General features: G+C 45.3%; 1 protein-coding gene across 1 annotated transcript in view; it reads right to left on the bottom strand.

Moving 5' to 3' along the window:
- Window positions 1-248: 248 nt before the first annotated feature.
- The window catches only part of LOC144752699 (acidic mammalian chitinase-like), a 397,830-nt gene continuing 375,044 nt past the window's right edge, over window positions 249-23,034 (bottom strand). The window contains exon 10 of the mRNA XM_078640565.1: window positions 249-517. Within this exon, the coding sequence (XP_078496691.1) occupies window positions 249-517 (269 nt within the window). The remainder of the gene's footprint in view (window positions 518-23,034) is intronic.

Below are 23,034 nucleotides of genomic sequence, written 5' to 3' on the forward strand. Positions count from 1 at the left end.
CTCTTCCATTCCACCAGCTGCTTCACCTGTGTTCTAGATTATTTCCTTTAAAACTTTGTGGAGTTGCTGGAGTGGAAGGACCGAGTCAGGAGGTGTTGTTTTCTGTTGCTGAACATTGGTGTTTCAACTTATAATACAACTTGGTTTTCTTGAATTACCTGGATTTACTTTACACAGACTCAACTTTATCACTGGCCTTGTGGATTTTACATCATCTGCATTCTTGGATTGTCTTGAAGAGTTTTTACTCATGGCCAGTTGCAGCACTTGCAGGTCTTATCAAACACCAGTCTGGCTGCACAGGTCATTGAAAAGGTATGCATTCCGGAACACATATAGAAATTATGAGGGTTTTTGGGATTTGTGTAGTGTCCATCGGCTTTGTCTGCACAGAAGGTTGGATTCACTGATGAGTCTTTAGTAGGAGGTTGAATAGGAGGAATTGGAGGCTTTCTTGGAGGAGTAGAAGGTTTGCGCACCTGTGGATCTGGGTCTTTTGGGCTCGTTTGGCCTGAACCTAAAGATAAAAATTCACAAACTAAATGTAAAACAGGATGTATAATCACAGCAGGTCAACTTCATAAACATTTGGACCCAATTCACAAAATATAGTTGAAAATGTTCTACCTTTCACAAAAATATAGATGAATAAATACTCTCCTATGCATACACCTACATTTGTAGTAAGGTTCTGAGTACCTTGGAATTCACAATGAATCCAAGCACCTCTCCTGGAAATTTGCAACAGTTACAGTTTCATAGGAGTAATTCTAGAATTCTTTTTTAATTCCATGTCACTTCCATTGTATGCAGTTACGAACGCATACATCTGCTAGCTGAACATTTATGCAGTCCTAAAGGTATCTACACTTCTAAACTTTCATATCTTCAAAGGAAAATATCTTTTCTCCTTAAAGAAACTCCTTCACAGACACCCCACCATATTTGGGGGTGTTCCTTAAAAATGTCCACCTTGGATGGGGAATTACTTCTGCCTCTGGAATGAGAAAATCTACAATCATATCAATGGTTAGAATTTGCCTGGCAGATGTTCAGCAATACCCAAAAACTTTAACATTTGTCAGCTTTTACCTACTCAAACAGCTCATGGGCCACACCCTGTGAGCAGATTTGCTCACACGTAATATTACACTACTCCACTATGTAATTTTACATGTAAGTAAATCTATGTGCAAGTGTAAATTACCTTTAGTGAATAGAAATCTTACATTTATACTTGTCGCAAATTGATGTATTTGTGCACCTAAGTTCCACTTGGGGCGCAAATACCTTTGAGATTTACACCCTAACTGAAATACTGCAGAACAGGTTACAAAATAGATCACTCTCATAAGAAGTATTCTTAAACGTTTTCACAAAGCTATCCAAGGATATGAGGATGTAATAAACAAGTGAATGTACAATACAACGTGTGCACCCCGTTAAATGTAACTTCCACTGAAGGGTCTCTTCATATATAAAATATCACTATTGCTACGGTTTGTCAAATCCGTTGCCAAAGGAACTTGACTTACCCTTTTTTCCTCATTCATGTAGACAATCATTGACCTTTACATATATTGATATAAGACCATTTTACATATTATTGCAAGGGAGTCACATATTTTTATTAAATTAATTTCAGACCTGACAGGAAATATAAAGCTTCCATCGGGGGTTTTCTTTTAATGTGAGACTTTAGACCTATAACTACCAGAATGCATTATGCTTTATAATATAGATCTCCTGAGGCGGAAGCCGGGAGTGCAAATTGCCTAATTTTAAAATATTTGAGAGTCACTTGTGTGTGTTTTTATCACTTACCCCTCTTCCCCTCCAGGCACCATATCTGAGCACTAGCTTGCTCCTGTCCACGCCGCGCAGCCGATTTCAGCGCTGCCGCGGAAGAACCACAACAACTCTTGCCGCCATTCTCCGGTGCTCGCTAGGCCACACCCCTTTCCCGTGGCCGCACCCACCGCCGAGCCCATAAAAAGCGCTGAATACTAGTGCCTCTTAGTCCACATTATAGATCTCCTGAGGCGGAAGCCGGGAGTGCGAATTGCTTATTCTTAATATATTGAGAAGTCACTTTTGTGTATTTTATTATTCATTGCAACAACTCTTGCCGCCATTCTCTGGTGCTCGCTAAGCCATGCCCCTTTCCCGTGGCCACGCCCACCGCTGAGCTCATAAAAGGCGCTGAACACTAGTGCCTTTCAGTCCACATTTTAGATCTCCTGAGGCGGAAGCCGGGAGTGTGAATTGCTTAATTTTTAATATATTTGAGAGTCACTTTTGTGTATTTCATCTGTCATTGCAACAACTCTTGCCGCCATTCTCCGGTGCTCGGTAGGCCATGCCCCTTTCTCGTGGCCACGCCCACCGCCGAGCCCATAAAGTCACTGATTACTAGTGCCTTTCAGTCCATAATATAGATCTCCTGAGGCGGAAGCCGGGAGTGCGAATTGCCTAATTTTAAAATATTTGAGAGTCACTTGTGTGTGTTTTTATCACTTAGCCCTCTTCCCCTCCTGGCACCATATCTGAGCACTAGCTTGCTCCTGTCCACGCCGCGCAGCCGATTTCAGCGCTGCCGCGGAAGAACCACAACAACTCTTGCCGCCATTCCCACGCCCGTTTTCCGAGTCCACGCCCCCCCCTACAGGCATTATTCTCCCTTTAAATCATGTGCACTTTCCGGACGTGCAGCGGACGCGCCGTTTGCGCACCGAAGGCGCGCCTAAGGCAAGCCCGTCTGCGCCCGTCCGCGCCAAGGTAGCGCCTTGTGCCAGCCATGCTGCCTATTTTGCCTCAATTGATCCTGGTCAGCTTCCCTCTGGGCCCCCTTACTCCAGAGAGACACTCATACAAATCGGTAAGCAACATGTGGATAGAGGAACATTTACGCTGCTACAGACGGCACTTCCTTGTGCAGACTTTCTGAGTGATGAGCTGCTAAATTGTGGGCTTCTAAATGTTAGGTCCCTGCCTAAACACTATACAGAGATCCAGCTTTTAATTGACACTCTTGAGTTAGACCTCCTTTTCATGACCGAAACTTGGACTCGCCCAGACTGTTTGGTCGATTCTGGATTTGCGTGTCCGCCTGGGTTCGAATTTCTCCATTCCCCCAGGCCTAGTGGGAGATGCGGGGGGTAGGAGTGCTTTTTAGAGCATCTTGTAGCATTAAGATCATTGCTTTAGACCCTACTGTGGGCACTGAATTATTAGGTTTGTCAATTCAGGCCCACTCCGGGACCATTGTTACTGGGATCGTATGCTATCGCCCTCCAGGGGCTTTCAGCCTTCAGCAGCAACAAGAGTTATTGGCCACCCTGACTAATATCGCCTTTTCTCATCAAAAAGCTGCTTATCCTTGGAGACTTTAATCTCTGGCGCAATGGCGCCTTGGACTCGGGTCTCTGCAACTTACTTCAAGCCTGTGAAAGTTTTGGTCTTGCTCAGCGAGTGACCGGGGCCACCCATAAAGCAGGCCACATCCTTGACTTGGTTTTCGTGACCCCTAACTTGGTGGCGATGGGGGAAACCCTACCTATGGAGTGGACAGACCACTCACTCGTGAAATTTTTTATTCACCTGAACGGTGGTCTCCACAAGGCTCCTTTGCCGAATAGGAAATTTCTGTGCAGAGATTGGAGGGCTCTCACACGTTTGCACTCCCTGGGGGAGGTGTTCCATGGGAAGCTGTTCTTTAATGGGATTATGAAAATAGAGGAAAACTATACCTCTCTGTGCACTGGGATCACAGAGGTCCTTGAAGCTCATGCCCCCTTGAAAACACGTCATTGTAAGGGTAAGGACTCTGCCCCCTGGTTCAACGACAATCTAAAAAACCTTAAACAGGGATGCAAACAAGCCGAGAGAAGGTGGAGACGTGACTACTTGGACTCCTTTAGAGAGGAGTGGAAAAATAAGGTCCGTGTTTATAAGATCCTGGTTAAAAAATCTAAGGCAGAATATTATTCCTCCTTGATTTGTAATTTCACCAACAACTCTAGGAGCATTTTTAACATCCTTAATAGTGTCTCCAACCCTGAGTGTTCCAGGAACACTATCGTCCCTTCCCAAGACCTGTGCGATAACCTTGCTGTTTTTTTTCAAAGAAAAAATTGAACTCATCCTTAGGGACTTGGGAAATCCTTTGGATTTCGTCCCTCCTTCTGACCTGAGACCTGGGTCTGCTGTGGGCCAGATGGCGGGCCCAGCCTTGGCTATGAAAGAAATGCTTCTTGAGTTTCCACCACTTACGTACGAGGCCTTTTCTAAGCTAGCCAAAGGGATCTCCTCTGGTTCTCCTCTGGACCCTGTGCCGCCAAAAATTTGGAAGGAATTTGGGGATGAATTATTCCCCCCACTCCACCTAATCTGTAACCAATCACTAGTGACTGGCACTGTTCCAGCTCAATGGAAGCAGGCGCTGGTATCGCCTCTGTTAAAGAAACCTTCCTTAGACCCTGATTGCTCTAACAACTATAGGCCCATCTCCCTGTTGCCTTTCCCTGCCAAGATTGTGGAGCGCTTAGTTAGTAATACTCTCTCCAACCATCTATAACGTCATCATCTATTGGATGGGGCTCAATTCGGCTTCCGGCCTGCCCATGGAACAGAAACAGCTCTAATCACCGCTATGGACGAGCTTCAAAGGCGTGCAGACAGAAGGCAGGCAGTGTTCTTGATCCTGCTTGATATGTCTGCCGCCTTTGATACGGTGAATCACAAGATTCTGTTGAGGCGGCTGTTGGAGGCGGGTGTGAGAGGTACAGCGTTGCAGTGGCTCCAATCTTTCTTGCAGGACAGGCAGCAGGCAGTGTCCCTTCCACCTTTTCAGTCAGGTTTCTCCTCGATATCTCACGGGGTTCCTCAGGGCTCCGCAATCAGCCCTATCCTCTACAATCTTTATCTTAGACCCCTGGTTTCGCTCATTCAAAGCTTTAACATCAGGATTGTCAACTATGCTGACGACACGCAGTTGATCCTCTCCCTGGAAGGTGAGGACTCCACTTCTTTGGAAGTCCTCCACAACTGTCTACGTGATACGTCTCGATGGTTAAAGGACAATTCCCTCCAGTTCAATGCAGGAAAAATGGAGGTGCTCTTTAGTGCCGGAACTAAAATTCCCCGACCTTTTCCAAAGAATTTTTGTCCCCCGGAAACAGGGACCACAGTTCGTCCGGTGGAATCAGTCCGTAATCTTGGGGTCATGCTGGATCAAAGGCTCAGTATGGTGACACATGTGCAAAAGACGTCTGCCTGCTGCTTTGCAATCCTTCGCTCTCTAAGAAAAGTCCTGCCTCTCCTACCATCCCAGGCCCGTTCCCAAGTGGTAAGATGTACTTAGCAGGTTGGACTACTGCAACACCCTCCTGCTAGGATCCCCTGGGTTCCTTTTGGATAGGCTCCAAAGGGTCCAATCCGCAGCCGCTAAGCTGGCCTTGGGACTTCCGAGAAGATCTCATGGGCCGTCCGCGGTGGGTAAATTGCACTGGCTGCCGGTGAGACAGAGGATTCAATTCAAGGCCTTCTGCATAGTCTTTAGGGCTCTCCATGGAACTGGCCCGACCCCTTTACAATCGAAATTTGCCTGGTACACTCCCACCAGACAGCTTCGATCCTCTGAGGCCAAGTTGGTTGTTGTACCCAGATTCAAGAAAGTGAGATCCGGCGGCAGATCCTTTGAGGTGGCTGCCGCCAAACTCTGGAACACTGTCCCCATGGACATTAGGCACATCTCTGAACTCCTCCCATTCAGAAAAAGGATTAAAACCTGGTTATTTCCCGGGGTTATCGCCTGAAAGCTCACACTCCCCGTGACCTCTTCCGTCTCCTCTGATCTATTTAGCGCCAGGATGCCTGCAATGGTGACAGCTGCGCTCTACAAATGCTTTAAATAAATAAATAAATAAATTTGTAAATGAAAACAAGTAGTGTATCAAGGTAGTGACACTGCCATCGAGTCAGTCCTCTTTAACTCCAAGCAACAGAGCACTTTAGACAGCTTCATGAGCTGAAAATTTATGAGGGTGTACATGGGGAAAAAGATCTGGCCATGGTAATTTAGGCATTGCAAATGCAAGGCAACATAAGTTATGTACATAGGTTTATTAAAAAAACTTTCTGCAGGCAGAAGAATCTATTCTGGTGAATGCTGACATAATGTCTCCAAAGTCATGCCGATGGCATCAAACAAATTAACATTCTAGAATGATTATTTTTGATGAGTGTTAGTGATGTAGGATATGGTAAAAACCATGTTTTTCTCTTAACTGGATGGCCTCTTTACAGTGCACAGAAAGCCACTTGCAAAGAAAAAGATACTAAAAGACATGAGAGATCAAAGTAAGTGAGTGGGTATATGAGTGTCCAGAACGTAAGTGAATAACTGCCTACCCCTATTGTTTTTCCATCTACCTTCCAGTCTGTGTGCTTGTTGTTCGGATTTTGCATGTTCTGATTTGAGTCTTAACATGCATCTAAACTGCTCACGTTTCTCTCTTGCAGCTCCCACAAATTCGCCCAGTCTGCTCCTCTGCCTGTTCATCTGGCTCCATCACAGCTTTGCTGTCCCCGCTGCATTCTGGATAAACCAAGGCCTAATAATAGCTAGTTAGGGATGGACAGAACCCAACTCATTAAGTACTTCATGTGCAAAGAATTGCACTGCACAAAACACAGTAGGTTTTCCTTTGCTTAGATTTAAATTTGATGCATTGGTTTATTCTGACATTAAATCAAGGGTTTGTGGCTCCTCTCACTAGCTGCATTGTGTTTAGGTGCTAGAAACAAATTTAAGTCTGCTTTACATTTCTCCCTTTCCACGTTTTTTCTAAGACACTAGTTTCCAATGAAAATTCTATATAGTGTTTTTATTGCAAATTGTGTTTCACTTTGACTAGGTTTTCCTGGAGGACAAGCTATGACATTTTATATTAAAACAATTTCATCTTTGCATTGTATATTGTGCAGTTAAGTCGCCTTCCTTCATGTTCATATATTGCCTATTATTTATTGCCCAGTTTACACTTTTTGTCTGATTCGCAGGAAGTGACAGAGCGAAGGTGCGAGAGCGGATACAACTGATTTCTGCGCAAGAGAATCATTTGTGTAGACAGAAAGAGTTTGTGAGTAAAATATAGAGCAATGCAATAGGTCTCGCATTTGCGCAAGTTAGAGCTATAGACGTAAATGGCAATGTCTTTTACCTATGCATTTTCTGATTGGAGTGAAGGGAATGTATGTGGTGTGGAGTGGAATTGTTTGTGGTGGAATTTTGTGTGGGTGAGTTGTGTTGTGTGGAGTTGATTTGTGTATTGAGATAATGTGGCAAAGTGTGCAGTGAAATTATGTGGATAGTATTTATGTGTAGTGGGATTGTGTGTTATGGAGTGTAATTATGTGGAATGGTATTGTGCGTTGTGGAGTGGTATGTAGTGAATTTTACTTATGTGGTGTGCTGTTGAATTTTGCGGCATGATGTGAAATTTTGTGGTGTAGATTGGATGTATGTGATGTGTTGTGTAATTGTGTTTAGTTGAATTGTGTGGTTTGTTAAATTATGTGGTGTTGAATGGAAATGTGTAGAGTTGAATTGCATGGAAGTGTGTGGCGTTGAGTGGAAAACATTTTAAATGCTATTATGTGGCATGTATGGAGTGTATTTCTGCAGAGTGTTGCTATTTGGCATATACTGGATTAATGTGGAGTGCATTTGTGTGGTATGGAGTAGAATGTAGTTATGTTGAGTTTAATTATGTGGTGTTGAGTGGTATTTGGTGGAATGTAAGTATGTTGTGTGGGGAATTGTGTAGGGCTGAATTTTTTAATTGAATGCCATTATGTGGATGGTGTGGAGTTAAAGTGGAATAATGTGTAGTTGAATTGTGTGGCCTGGAATTATGAGATGTTCAAATGTGCTGTGAGTGGAAGAAATATGTGTTGTGGATTTGGAGAAGCCGTGCATGCTATGGCTTTTATGTCATGCGGTATAAAGTTGTCAGTTCGTTGGAAGAGGACTTCTTTGGAACAACTAAAGTGCAAGCCTAAACCGTTTGAAGGGAAAAGTTTGCCCGTATGGGGTAGCCCGTACGTTTGAACAAAGCATAATTTTTCCAAGAAACGTTTCACCTGTAAACATCTCTTTGTATGTTTTGGTTGGTGCACGAGTTTGTTCCCATTTATATAAAACGTGCACGAGTCACACAATACAGCGTTTAAATGTACAATAAAACCATGCTGTCTTCCTTCAGAGTGTGCCTGTTCATGTTGAGTTCACATCGTGTCCCAGACTGCAAATATACCCTGTGATTTAAAGCCACTGCAGTTGAGAGAAACGTGTGGCTAAGAGAACCCCGCCACCCCAAATACACACACACACAAACACACACACGAATTGCCTTTTACACAAAATTGACGGAATTATTTTGTATTATTTGCCTGGAGGCAAAAAGTTCAAACATGAGAAAAGAGATCCTTTGTTGGGGTAGAACCCCGTCTGGTTCACTCCCCTTCCACATAGTAAAATATGTTTGGAAATACACCTTGGAATGAAATAAATCTCAAACGAGAAAGACAATCAAATATTGCACTGCGTGGAGTAACTCGAGAATAGCTACCGAGTGGCAGTGATGAACAATTAATGGATTTCCCGGGATGGACCTCAGGCAGATATTTGCATGCCTTGAAGCCATTGGTCGGCGATCTACCCAGGTTTATCTAACCGTCATACTGACCATAGCCAACCTCTTTCCTCGTCGCCCATGATTGGTCAATGTCAGAGACATCAATCGTCTAAAATGTCCTCAAACACTTCCGGCCAGTCTACGTTGTACTCAGTGGAGGAAGGTTGCTGCAAGAGGCCGAACGCGCACAACCATGGAAAATGTTAAAAGCTTCACACATAATTGTTGCACTCACGTAATTGTTTACACTAACTGTTGCCTCAGGAAGACGCACGCACTCACAGTCCACGCACTACAAAGTTTCAATTTAGGAAAATTGTAATTACGGAATTGCTATGTAATAGCATGCTACAAAATAACTGCTTTGGGCCTGAACACAAATTATGTCTGTTTTCTCCAGCTCACCTTGCTATGCCAATAGGTATATATTTTTTTCTTTTGAATTTTAAGTACTGCTCCGCAGTTACCTCCTTCTGTCTCTCCCGACCCCCTTCCCCCTCCCCCCTCCCACAACGGTGGCGCCTGGCCCCTCCCTAATCCCTAGCAGTTTTGTAGTGCCATTTGGTTATACATTCATCCAGGATTGGCAAAGGCAAACAGTTGGGTAACATAATTAAAATGCTACACTTGCATGTTTTTTTGTAGTCTTCCACTTTGAATGTCGTCACATTGCTTTTGTTTCTCAAGACCTATCCCCTGAACAAAGAGAGAGGGGCTGTGGTGCAGTTGTCAGAGCTGCAGACTCCGATGCGGAGGATCTGTGTTCGAGCCTCGGCATCAGCTCAACATTCAATGATATATAATTCTTGGGAAATAACTTAATCTCCTGCCGCGCACAGTACTAATTTAAATTAAACAAAACCGGAACAATAAATATTACCTGTATGAAAGCAGACATCCACGGGAAATTGATATATCGGGTGTGGGAACCACCAGGAGACAACAAAACAGAGCGCTGCTGGACTCAGCCTATGGTGAGTAGCAGGCTGGATTAAAACCTTTTTAGTGATTACTGAATGTTTCACAGACAGCGCATTCGCTGTCATGCTCGACCTAAAAATGGTAGTGGCTGAGAGATAGTGACTAGGTAAGCTGGTGAATAAGTGTTCTAGTGATAATCCAAGTTAAAGGGCTAGACTGAGTATAAAGTAGGGAGAAAGAGAGAGTGAAGTACAGAGAGTGATAGTGAAACAGAGTGTGGGTGGGAGGAAGATGTATATTTACTGGGAGCCGTAAATGGAAGGAAACTGATACTGAAGTGAGAGACGAACAGAGAGAGAAGTTGAAAGACAAGTAGACTGAGAAAGAGAGAGCGAAGGAGAGAGAGAAGGGAACAGAGAAATCAATCCTATGAACCATTGATAGGTGCTATTTTGGACAGGAATTTGATACTTCTTATGTGCTGCATTATATAAAGAAAGGCATCTATGTGTGAGACCTGTGGAACGAACAACTCCTATTTCAGGTTCAGGTTCACTGTTTCTACACACAATACCTGGAAGGCAGGTATTCTGAGGCACACTTACTGCAGGGCAGGTGTTTTGATCACTGTAACTGATGGTGGAGTAGGGTTACACATGCTCTGTGGGCACAGTGACTCTTATGGGTAAAGTATAAGCACAAAAATTAACCATTCTGTTGCTTATCAATTCTGATGAAAATATTATCCAGTCACAACAATTTTTATGGACATACTCTAGAATTTCTCGATTTGATGGGCCCAACGTTTCCTGTTTCACAAACTCCTTCCAAAATATGTCTTTCTACAAATTAAGTGAAGCAATGTTGTTAGACTGGGGGTCTCTAGTTGGCAGAGGTAGGTACCACTGTCCAAATAGGGACCCTTGCTTCTAGTCAGGGTAAGGAGGAAACCCTCTGAGATAACCCCTGCTCACCCCCTTGGTAGCTTGGCATGAGCAGTCAAGGCTTATCAAAGGTTTGGTGCGTCCCGCAAACGAAAGATGCGACGGCTCTGGCAGCGGCAAAAGGCGCTGCGACGATCTCGACCTTCGTAGTGACGGGAATTTCCTCGCACTGTCGGGGATGCGCTCCGCAAGCGAGTGATGCGACAAAACTTGCAGAAAGTCTTTAAAAGCTTGGTTTCCAGCTTCCCAACACAGGTACAACTTCCAGTGGTACCACACATGGGCCACGCACTCCAGGAAGGACAGAACTCTCTCAGTAGAGTTCAGGGAAGCTGGGGGTGAAGTCCTTTTGTTCCTGGGACTTCAGGACAGGGAGCCAGCTCTTCTCAGGCCCTTGGAGATTCCTTCAAGACAGGGTGACACAGCACAAAGCAAAGTCCTTCCCCTCTCCTTGGCAGCAAAGCAACAGCAGGTCAGTCCAGCATAGCAACAGCAGGACAGTCTTCCTTCTTCAGTTCCAGCTTTCTCCTTGGCAGAGTTTCCTTCTTGATTCCAGGATGATTTAATTTTCTGTTGTCAGGGGTCCTGTACTTATACCCCTAAACGTCTTTGTTCTCTATGTGCAAGTGGGCCCTGAGCCCGGTCTGATCCAGTTCTGGGTGTTCCTTGAGCACTTTGTTTTTCTGGCTCCTCCTTTCCTTTCAAAATGAGGGACAGGGTCGTCAGTCGCCCAGCAGGAGGTGGAGCCAGCATTGTGGAAGGCAGGCACATCCCTATTCAGGCCCAGGTGCTATCTCCTCCCACCACTCAAGTTGCAAATGCAGTCATTTAGCCCAGGGCTGACCCAGCCAGCCTCCTGGGGGCTCCCCAGCCCCTGTCACTCTCAAACCAGACAGTCAATTCACAAACAGGCCAAGGCACACAGAAAGGTCAGACAAGAGAATAGCTACTTTCTTACAGTGCTGTTCTCAAACACAGGAATTAAAGACAACCTTTCCTAAAAGATGTGTTATTAAATTCTGAGTTCAGGGATTCCAGACTTTTATGTCCTATTTTTTTCCTATGAGAAGATATGCTGGTAGCCACTGTAGCTAGCATCCCCCATGATAGCCTATGGAGCAAGATAGCCTTGCAGCAGTGAAAAACGAAAATGCCTGTAATTCACTACCAGAGCATGTCACCTGCACAAGTACATGCTCTACCTTTCACATACACTGCATCCTGCCCAAGGGGGTACCTTGGGCCTTCCATGTGGGTGACCAAGGTGCACAGAAAGGGAAGGGTTAGGCCTGGTCAGAAGGGACACTGACCAGGAGGACATGGCAGTTCACACACTGCACACAGGCACTGCGGTATTACTAGCTGAAGGTACATGCCTCCACCTACTAACAACCCACTTTCCTACAGCAATAAAGCCTTTACCACCTTTCTTGTGCGTTCCACCTTATTTGCACAGATTATGACTGGTTAGCTGCAGGGATAATGTGAGGCCCGTTTCACCAGGTTATTTTTCTAATGCTGTGGTTCTTAACCGTTTGAATTCTGCACACCCCTCTGAATCACAGTGTGAACCCAGCCACTACCAAGCCATTTCTGAGATTTTAGAAAAAACAATATTATACAAACAATTCACAAACACACACTATATGACCTCAGCTCATCTACTTCCTTTTTCAATGCACATTTAAGTATGAGGTGACCACACATAGGAATAAGCCCAGGTTGTGTTCACAAATGTATAGGTAATCATGCGAAATCAGGGCTTTCAGCAGTAGTGGTGAGGCGGAAGAAGTGACTGCAATTACATTGGTCTTGGAGAGATACACAGAGGAAATTGAACTTGGTGTGGACAGACCTGGAGACCATGCAGCCTATGTGTCGAAAGGTAAAAAAAAGACAATGAGTGTATAAAAATTGGAATACCAGATGGTCATTATGCCAGAATACATGATTCCTACTGGGAAGTGGTACTCTGTCCGTGGACGTATTCCAGCTCTGTTGAAACTTGCTGGCTTACCCTCATTCCAATACAAAAAGTGTACGTGGTAGGAGTCTGTCAAGCAGTGGATGGAAGAATAGGGAACCTGGTGGGGTTTTTAGCAGTCTACCTGTGAATATATGCATAGATTATTAACCACTGTGACCACTAGCTCCTTAAGTGTGCAAGTGCATATAATTTTCGAGAAAATCCCATGCAATTCAAAATTGTTTTAGTCAGAGGTTTTTGCTACTTCAGGATGGAGCATATTTGAATGTGATCAGTGACTGCACATTCACACAAACTCAATTCTGAACTAGCACCGAGCCCCGAAACTGCCCTAATAGCCTCCACTAACATCATCAGATCTCTCCTCGACAGGGGTGAAACAACATCCCTGATCCTCCCTGACCTCACAGTGGCATTCAAAACTATAGCTTACCACACACTCATCAACAGACTCAACCGCATCAGTGTCCAGGGGGACACCCTCAAATGGATCACATCCTTCCTCACAGGATTAACTCAGAGAATCCAACTGCCACCCTTCACCTCAGAACTCAAGAGCTTCATTTGTGGCGTACCCCAAGAATTGTACGCGGCTTCACCCTGTTCAACACCTACATGACACCCCTTGACAACATCATCAGTACCGCATGGACTCAACATCATATCCTACACAGATGAAGCCAACTCATCCTCTCGCTCACCGAAGACCCATGCACCACTAAAACAAACTTCCACGATGCCATGAACAGTGTCGCTGACTGGATGAGGACCAACTGCCTGAAGCTCAACACAGACAAGACAAAAGTGCTGATCTTTAAGTATGCATGGCATCGTTATACAGGCACACTGCAATGGGGTTTGTTTGAAACGCTACGCTACTCATGGCGGTAGAGACGGGGTTGACATGCTCTGGAGTTGGTGCTGATGGCCCCCATAAATCCCCGGTGTCTCCCTTAACGTTGCTTACCTGGAATGTGCATGGTCTCGGGGACAGGAATAAAAGAGGGTTGGTGCTGCAGTACCTGAGGCGTACTGCACCGGCGGTGGCATAACTACAAGAAACACACCTGATGGGTTCAGCATGTAGAGCTATTGATCGTTGGGGATACAAAATGGTAGCATTTTCCGAGTTCTCATCGGGTTCTAGAGGGGTGGGCGTATTGGTACGTAAACAGTTCCCACTGATTGTACATCACACTTGGTCAGATACTCAAGGGCGTTTTGCAGCCATATCATGTCAGTGGGAAGGGAAGCATTTTAATATTGTGTCAGTGTACATTCCCCCGGCCCTCCACACTGTGGCCTTCCCGGCGCTTAGCGCATTCCTATTGAGCCTACCGGAGGGAGAACTGCTTTTGGGAGGCGATTTTAACGCAGTGATAGATGGCGCCAGGGACCGCTACCCATGTAAGACAATTGGTACGGGTGGTTCCCGTATGAGGGGATTTCTTGACGCTTCAGGTCTCACGGATTCTTGGAGGTATAGACATCCCAATGAGCGGCTCTACACTTTTCAATCAGGGTACATAATAACCTCTCCAGTATCAACTACTTTCTCCTCTCTGCAGACAGCCTGCTCTATTTAACAGATGTTGAGATTCGTCCCCGTGACATATCGGACCATTCACCTGTTTCCCTGACCTATACGATGCACATTAGGGTAAGAAATCATATTTTCCCTATTTCTCCAGGATACTTACAGGTCCCGAAGATCCATAAAGACATTGTTACAGTCACAAAACACTATTTCCAAGACAATGTGTCCTCAGTGCAATCCCCTAGCATTTTGTGGGAAGCATATAAAACCGTGGTGAGAGGGCAAGCAATCATCTCTATAACAGGCCACAGGCCTAAGGCAAGAGGCGAGATAGATGCCCTAGAGGCTGAACTGGCCGACATTCAGGCCGGACATGAAAAGAATCCCTCCCAGGAGACGGCACAAAACCTACGCCTTAAACAGTGCACGCTTAAAGAATACCAATGTGAACAGGTTAAAATACAGATACAAGCTACAAGACACACTATCTACGAAGTAGGGGACAAGGAGGGCAAGCTTTTAGCATGTCTGGATAGGATGGAAAGAGCGCAGAGAACAGTAGCACAGCTCCGTACTCCGACTGGTGACATAGTCACTGCCCCTGAGGATATAGTAGACACCTTAGCTGGGTATTTTGAACAAGTTAACACTTCTGACTCCAGCATGACAACGGAGGAGGCGTAAACCTACATTAAAGTTATTAAAATGCCTTCTCTGCCGGCTGAGGAGGCCCTATCTCTAGAGGCTGACTTCACGACTGATGAACTGCTGACTGCCATCCACTCCCTGCAATCTGGAAAAGCTGTGGGACCCAATGCAATCCCCATTGAGCTCTATAAACGTACATCTGATTTAACTGTCCCGCACCTCTTGACAATGTTTACAAATAGTTTGGAAGCTGGGGAATTGCCACGCGATCAGAGAACGGCTACCATAGTTGCGGTGCCAAAACCTGGCAAACCCCGGGATGAATGTTCCTCATACCGCCCAATATCTTTGCTCAACGCCGAAGCTGAGATTCTGGCTAAATTGCTCGCCATCCTGCTGACCCCACACCTAGAGACTCTGATTCACCCAGACCAATGCGGTTTCATGCCCAATAAAAACACTGCACTTAACCATAGAAGGGTACAGGCAGTAGTGGCGCGCATGTCATGTCTTGAGGAGCCTGCTGTCAACCTCTCTCTCGATGCTCGAATGGCATTTGCCATGATGGAGTGGCCATACTTGTTCGCAGTCTTTAGGCATCTAGGTTTCGGCCCCAAATTTTGCACATGGGTAAAATGGCTATATTCGCGTCCTCTGGCACACGTGGCGGTGAATGGCCATATCTCTAGAGACTTCTTTTTGGGGTGAGGCACGCGCCAGGGCTGCCCATTGTCTCCTTTGCTGTTTGGGCTGGCGCTGGAGCCATTGGCGGCCTGGATTAGATGAGACCCCATGATTAGAGGACTTAATTGGACTGCGACTTGGGAGGACCGCATCTCACTATATGCTGACGATGTGCTCTTATACATGTCTTCCCCCAGGCGCTCTATCTTAGTACTTCTGAACATTTGCGAAATCTTTGGTCGGGCATCGGGATATACCATCAATTGGTCCAAATCAGTTTTGTTCCTCCTTAGAGGCCCACTCCCACTGCTCCCGGCGGACTGTCCACTTAAGATCACAGAAGACTCTTTTAAGTACCTGGGTATATAGAAGACGCCCAGATCTGATGACTTTCTTCTTAAAAATGTAGAGCCCCCCTTGAACGGTTTCGGCGTGATGTGACACACTGGCATAACCTGCCTCTGACCCTCCTGGGTAAGGCAGCCCTTTTTAAAATGATGACACTTCCTCGGCTGCTATATGTATTGGAAAATGCTCCATTTCCCATCCCTTTAAAGTATTTCAAAAATATAGAAGCAATAGTCTCGGGCCTGCTCTGGGGAAATAAGCTGGCACGCATTTCACGGGGTAAGTTGGTACGAGGCTGGTACGACGGCGGTATTGCCCTTCCGGACATTCAGTTATATTATTGGGCAGCCCAATTGAAAATAATTAACCAGTGGTTGCCCACACCCCAGGCAGAACCAGCATTCCAGGCAGACAGGTATGAGCTGGGAGAGGCAGGAATTCTTCTCGCGCTATATGATAAGGGTGGCTCTTCCTCCCTCCTGGGACAGACGGCGCAAACAATAAGCATTTGGTATGCGGCACAGACCCGTCTTAAATGCAAAGATACGATCACTCAAATGACTCCACTGTGGTCAGCGCGGCAGCTGGGTAGACTTCGCAATAGCAAGGGATTCAGGGCATGGGACCTGATAGGTATCTCCACAGTGGGTGATCTATGGAAGAGAGGTGATATAATACCATTTGACCAGCTTCAGACCCAATACGAATTAGCACCCAATTAAAAGTTCAGATATATACAGATTAGTCATGCCCTGAGATCGGTTCTCCCGCCGGGCACCGATGTACCTGAGGCCACCCCATTAAAGGACAGAGTGCTTACTGAACATATGCCTAAAAAGGCGACCTCATTCACATACCGCAAACTAGTTAACAACATACCGGTTCCAACACTGAAACTAAAGCAAAGATGGTCCACTGACTTGGGAGAAATCGACAAGGCTGACTGGCAGACAGCGCTATCCTCCCCGCGGGAGGTGTCCATATCCTCTAGACTCCGCCTGGTACAGCTAAAGATACTTCATCGCGTGTACTACACTAGGGTCACCCTGCAAACCATAGGGAGGGCCACGCACCGTTTTTGTCTTAGAGGTTGCGGGGAGGAGGGAACATTCTTCCACACTATATGGCAATGCCCCCAGATAACAACATATTGGGCTAGGATCATGAGAACGGTGTCACAGGTGGTGGAGGTGTTTGTTGTCCCGGAGCCAAAATGCTGCCTACTAAACATATGGGAACCAAATGATCTTACCCACCCTGCTCAAGATTGGGTGACACTGGGTGTAATGTATGCCAAACGAAATATAGCCAAACATTGGGGGTCCAGGGAGGTGCCGACGCTTAAAGACTGGTGCATGGATCTGGATGCGGCTATGATGGTGGAGAGAGTGGTGTACTTGCACCGTGGGTGCCCCCGGAAATGGGACAAAATTTGGGGTGCCTGGGACAAATACAGAGGTTATTTATGTGATCCACCAATGCCAGATGGGGAGAGTGAATCTGACTAGGGGGTGGGGGAGGGAGGGGCTCCAGAGATGTACCAATGGAGATGAGCATATTTCTTCTGGTTTTATTGATGAATATACTGTCACTGTTGTCTATAATATTGTGTAATACCCAATATATGTGCCATTTGACTGTCATATGCCCTGTTAATGTTTTCAATAAAAACATTTAAAAAAAAAGAAAGTGCTGATCTTTGGTAAAAGCATCTCCCCGTGGGACACCTGGTGGCCACCGAGCTTGGACCCACACCCACACCAACAGACCATACCCGTAACCTCGGCATCGTACTTGACAGAAAACTCACCATCAAGTGCCAAAACAACACAGTCACCTCCTCCTGCTTCCACACCCTCTGTATGTTCTAAAAAATCTCCAGATGGATCCCCGTCAATAACAGAAAGACCGTGACCCAGGCCCTCGTCACCAGCCGGCTAGACTACAGAAATGCACTCTACACAGGCATTACAAACCAACTCCTCAAGGGACTCCAGACCATACAAAATACAGCAGCCAGCACTCATCCTCCATCTCCCCAAAATGAACCTGCATTACCCCCACCTCAGGAACCTCCATTGGCTCCTCGTCCAGAAGAAATGCCAGTTTCAGATACTGACACACACCTACAAGGTCCTACATGACCAGGTAACCAGCATACATCAACCACCACCTGAACTTCCAGCATCCTGCCAGACACCTGTTCTCCGCCACCTTGACCCTCACAAACACACACACCTACATTCACAGAAGCCACCGCAGAGGACGTTCCTTCTCCTACCTCGCCTCCAAGTCTTGAACAAACTATCCGTCCACCTACGAACATCATCCTTCCTGACGGAATTCAGAAGGGGACTCAAGACCTGGCTTTTTGATTGAGACCAGTGAAACCTCAAGGGTGAAGAGCAGCGCTTTTTAAATGATTGTTTGATGAAGAAATCAGCTTCTGACAAAAAATTATTTTAAAATTCATATAACGATTTTTCAGACGTATCTTTATTGATTTTATAAATACAATTATCAAATTCAGCTATGAGCTAATGTAATACAGTGAACTTCAAGTACCTACTATTGTTATTTGATTAAACTATTATCCTTGTAGGAGGAGCCATCTTTTCATAGTTAATTATCTAAAAAAAACTACGATTATTAACAAATAATGGTTGGAGGTCATAGTGTTTGGTGGTAATCATCCCTCAAATTATTGTTTTTGGTGTGTGGCAATGCATTGGTTGTGTTCGCAACTATCAGAATAGTATCTCCAATTAAGACATAATACAAATCACTATGCAAGTGGGAGCGCTACCAGTTTCATTACTATCCTCAGGGAACAGTGTAGGAAAACATAGTTATTTCAACATCTCTCCTAATAAACAGAAGTGACTTAGTAAATAAACATGTCAATTAATGTGCTGCAAAGCATGCACTTAAGTTACTGTGCTGGTCCATCACTTACATAATACATAGTTTCATCTAAGATAGTCTACCACACGTTTCCTGCGTGTATTGAGCCTAGAGAAGTTGAGCCTGTAAGGTGTGCCTCACATTTTTATCTTTTTCTCACATAAGTGTCTTTAGTGCACACTTGTGTAATTGGTATGTTTGCCAATCAGTTAATGATAACTGTGGATATTAGACATCAGCACCCCATCTCATGATGAGATTACAGCACACAGCTTATTACTGACTGCACTCACCTGCGCTCACTCCTTGCTCTGCTTCGCTGCACACCATGAGGGAAGAGGTCGAATACCAGCAGCACAGCTCGTCGGCATGCTTGTTCTTCTTCTTGTGGCCCGCCTATCACGTGCTCTCTCATATTTTTATGCTTGCCTGCTGGCTGTCACAGCTTCTGCAGAGAAGGTCAGCAAAACGAAGGGCTTTCTCCATGTAGGGCCAGTGACCAGTGGGGCGGTGGGCCTGCCTGATTCCGCAGTGCTCCTGACTGGGTCTCCGAGAGTGAGGGATCTTGTAAATTTGTGGCTGGCCTTATGGGGCAATGCCTGCTAGCCAGGAAGCTGCTTCCTAATGCAAGCCACTGCCATCTTCACAAGGTCCTGATTCCATGTGCTCTGGGCAGGGCTATTCATGTGATTTGGAGCCCAAAAGAGCGCAAAGTGCATGGTTGTACAGCAATGGAGTTAAAGGTGACCGAGGGGCCACAATCATCTTTGGAAGTCACTGAGCAGAAGCAGGCAAATTCACACGATGCTGTGAACAGGAAACATTTGCTTTTTAGGTCTCGCCTGGCAGTGCTTGCGCTGTCTTTTCAAGACATTCTGTATTCAGGATATGGGCATAAAGCTCTTGCTACTTTTCACCCATCTTTTTAATTGGCTCCTGTCCCTCTCCTTTGTAAATGGTGGCTTTTCATTGGTCATTAGGCTTAGTAGTCCCTCCTTTGTACTGCCTTGTCTCTTCTTGTAACCTCCCATGAGGACACCCCCCGTTACATGTGTTGTTATGCCTTAAGTTTTAATTACAGACTCACGGCACATTTGCTTTTTAGGTATTGCCTAGGTAGCGCTTGCGCTGTCTCTTTGAGACATGCCGTATTCAGGATATGGGCATAAAGCTCCGCCTACTTTCCGTCAATCTTTTTAATTGTCTCCTGTCCCTGTCCTTGTAAATGGTGGCTTTTCATTGGATATTAGGCTTAGTAGTCCCTCCTTAGTACCGCCTTGTCTCTTTTTGTAACCTCCCATGAGGACACCCCCTGTTACATTTGTTGTTACGCCCTAAGTTTTAATTACAGCTTTAAGGCACTATTTTATTTAATTAATTCAGACAGGACACTCACTTGGTCCTAAACTAGGTTGGCAGTGGTTACTTTACTCGCTGGCACATCTCATATTTATATTAGACCTTCTTTAAATTACCCTTCATCAGCTCCACATAGAGTACAACCTAATCCGGAATTAATATAATAATTCTTTTGTCACATTTCAAAGCTACTAATTGAATATATGGACATAGCTATTTGAATGTACTTGTGGTACTGTCTTGCATGTAATGCATTATGGGTAGGGTGGATTTACCATATTTTCTGCAGCGTGATGTACCATATGTGACCAAATGTTTATGATGCTCACTAGGGACCTCTAGGAGCAGCTTACGGTACTTTACCTAGACATGCAGTGCTGGTGCTTTGCTCACTAGGGACCTCTAGGAGTAGCTTGCAGTACTGCAGTGAGCCATACAATGCTGGTTCCTGCCTCACTATGCAAGCATTTGGAGTGCATTATTATTTGGAACGCCAATACCTCAAAATATCAGTAAAGTGAGACCTATTGCATTCCAAATCTTGGTGTGATTGAGATTGAGACCAAGACGTAGGGGCCATCAGTACAGGCACAGGTACCATTCTCACCTGATATATCTCTTCTAGCTAATGGGATGGCTCTCAATTTAGCATGCTCCTCCCAGCTTTTGAGGGTCGCCTCTCATAATAGTTCCTCCGTTGTGCACACTGGGACTCAAACATCGAGCTCTATCCAGAAAACGATGACTGATAGTTTTGTGAAAGGATCTCAGGGGCCCCATATGGGTATGGCAGGCGTAAGGTTAACTGGACCATTTACTACTGTCTTTGGAGTGGAGACCCCCATGGCTCAGTCTATTTCTGGGGGGGTCTGCATAACTTGTCCAGCCAGTTCAGTCTCAGCAAGGTAATCTACTTATCGAACCAACCATTAAGAAATACCCTTCTCTTATTGAGAGGTCATGTGACATGGATAGTTTTCTGGGACAATTTTCCTCTGGATTGGATGTGATTGGGCTTGTGACTGAGAGGGGAACTGGGGTTATGGAGTCATCACCCCCAGCACAGGCAGACTGGGTCTGCTGCCTCTTGTATTAATTCAAGCCAGAGTGTTGGGCTCGGGCCCGGTTCTCATTATAATCTATCTACACATTTTTTATAGTGTTGAACGCCTCCCAGTACAGTCTTTGGTCGCTAACGCACTGGAAATAATGTGTTTGTCTCTGACTAACAGGAAATGCTGAAGACTTTCTTCTCACTCTTCTACTTATTGGGTGGGGAGAGCTCTTTGTCCAGAGCTTTGTCTGGAGCTGGCATGTATGTTGACTCAGAACCTGGAGCTCTGCTCCTGTGGCTAAAAAAGAGGCCTCCATGGGTGATATTGCAATAGGTGCACATTGTACTCATACCTCATCCAGCAAGGCAGGAGTCAAAAAAGTAAGCAGGAAGGGGCCTGTGTTAGCATGCCCTCCACTATACTGCAAGAATATGCGGGTGGGGACGTGTTTCTCGAGACTGAAATGGAAGCCTGGGATGCAGAGACCTTCTCTTGGGGCATAGAGGGCACAGAGCTTACACTGCTGAATGCCAGGGCAAAAGATGAGGATAATTCCTTCTGTGGAAAAAAAGAGGGAGTGGCTGAGCTGGGTCGTGATGTATCGGAGGTATTCCTTCTTCCACCCCCTCTGGCCACCCTGCTTCTGCTAATCTGAGCCCCGTGGACTATGGGGAAGCCTTATCTGCAGAACATCCACTTTCCCTCTGTTCCTCTTTATCAGCTATTTATGATCTTCTTCAAGTACATTGGGAGGCATATTGTAGGAACTCGCTGTTTCTGAAGTCGGCACATTCTAAAATACAGATTTCACTGCGCAAGATGTCTAAAAACATGGCTACCTTTCATTGGAGATTACATGTGATGGAGAATTGGTACTTGCAAATATAGGAGATGATACAACATACACAGACTCAGGTGTGAGCTCTCGAAACAAGATTCAGTGGTATTTCACATAGGTTAGAAGACATAGAAAATCATACGGTTCGAAATAACATTTGGGTACTGAGTGGCAGGAGGGCAATGATGCCTACATTACAATATTCTGTAATTCAGTCAGTCTTTCCCTCAACTGAAAGACTGGGATAGTGACTGTCAAGTTCAGCTTGTTCATTGCTTTTCTTTCAAGAAGCCTTCCAAGGGTAGAGCCTCAAAGAACCCACGTGCATTTATGCTTTATGTGGGTAATTTTATTTTCCGCCACCTGGTGCCTCAGCTTACTCAACCTCGCAGTGCAGGGAAAAATTCCCAGAGTAGAATTTGTTGTGTGGTCTGATTTTTGTCATGATATAATCGTGCAAAAGTGGCAGATGCAAGAATTGGTTCCAGCCTTTGTTAAACTTGTGCTACTAATCCCCTCCTTGCAAATTTGAGAATTCTCTATCAGGGTCGAGCTTATTTTTGTCAAGATTCAATTAAGGCTCAGGCTATTTTGGATTCTTGGAAATAGCTCAATGACCGATGTGGTATCATTTGCTCCAGGCTGGAACAGCATTTCTTTGCAGCCATATGGTGTAAAAATATAGGTTGATGCATGGGTTTACTGATTGGCTTCTTCATGCACTTGTTGTTGGGATCTTATTATTTAGGTTTTTTCTGGGGGGACTGAGAATCATTCTGTGTGTGGGAACTGATTAATGATCAGCCAAAGCCTGCATATTGGTTTGGGACTGGTGTGGGGTTGTTTTGAAAATCCTGGTTTCCTTCAGGAACCCAGGATTGGGATATGTAAGGGATTGGGTGTTGGTTGGGAGGAGGGCAGGGGGTTGTATTGCTTGGGAGATGATGGTGATGGCTTGTTTGGGCTGTTTTGTGTGGGATTGGTTGGGGTGTAGCAAAAAAATGCGAGAGTATCAAATAACAGCGACCTGTGCTGTGTCATGCAGACTATAGTGCTTATAATACTTAATAATAGCACATAGTAGAGATAGTGGTAGTCGGGCTCTACATT

Source organism: Lissotriton helveticus, chromosome 5_1 (genome assembly GCF_964261635.1).
Source record: "Lissotriton helveticus chromosome 5_1, aLisHel1.1, whole genome shotgun sequence".
NCBI lineage: Eukaryota > Metazoa > Chordata > Amphibia > Caudata > Salamandridae > Lissotriton > Lissotriton helveticus.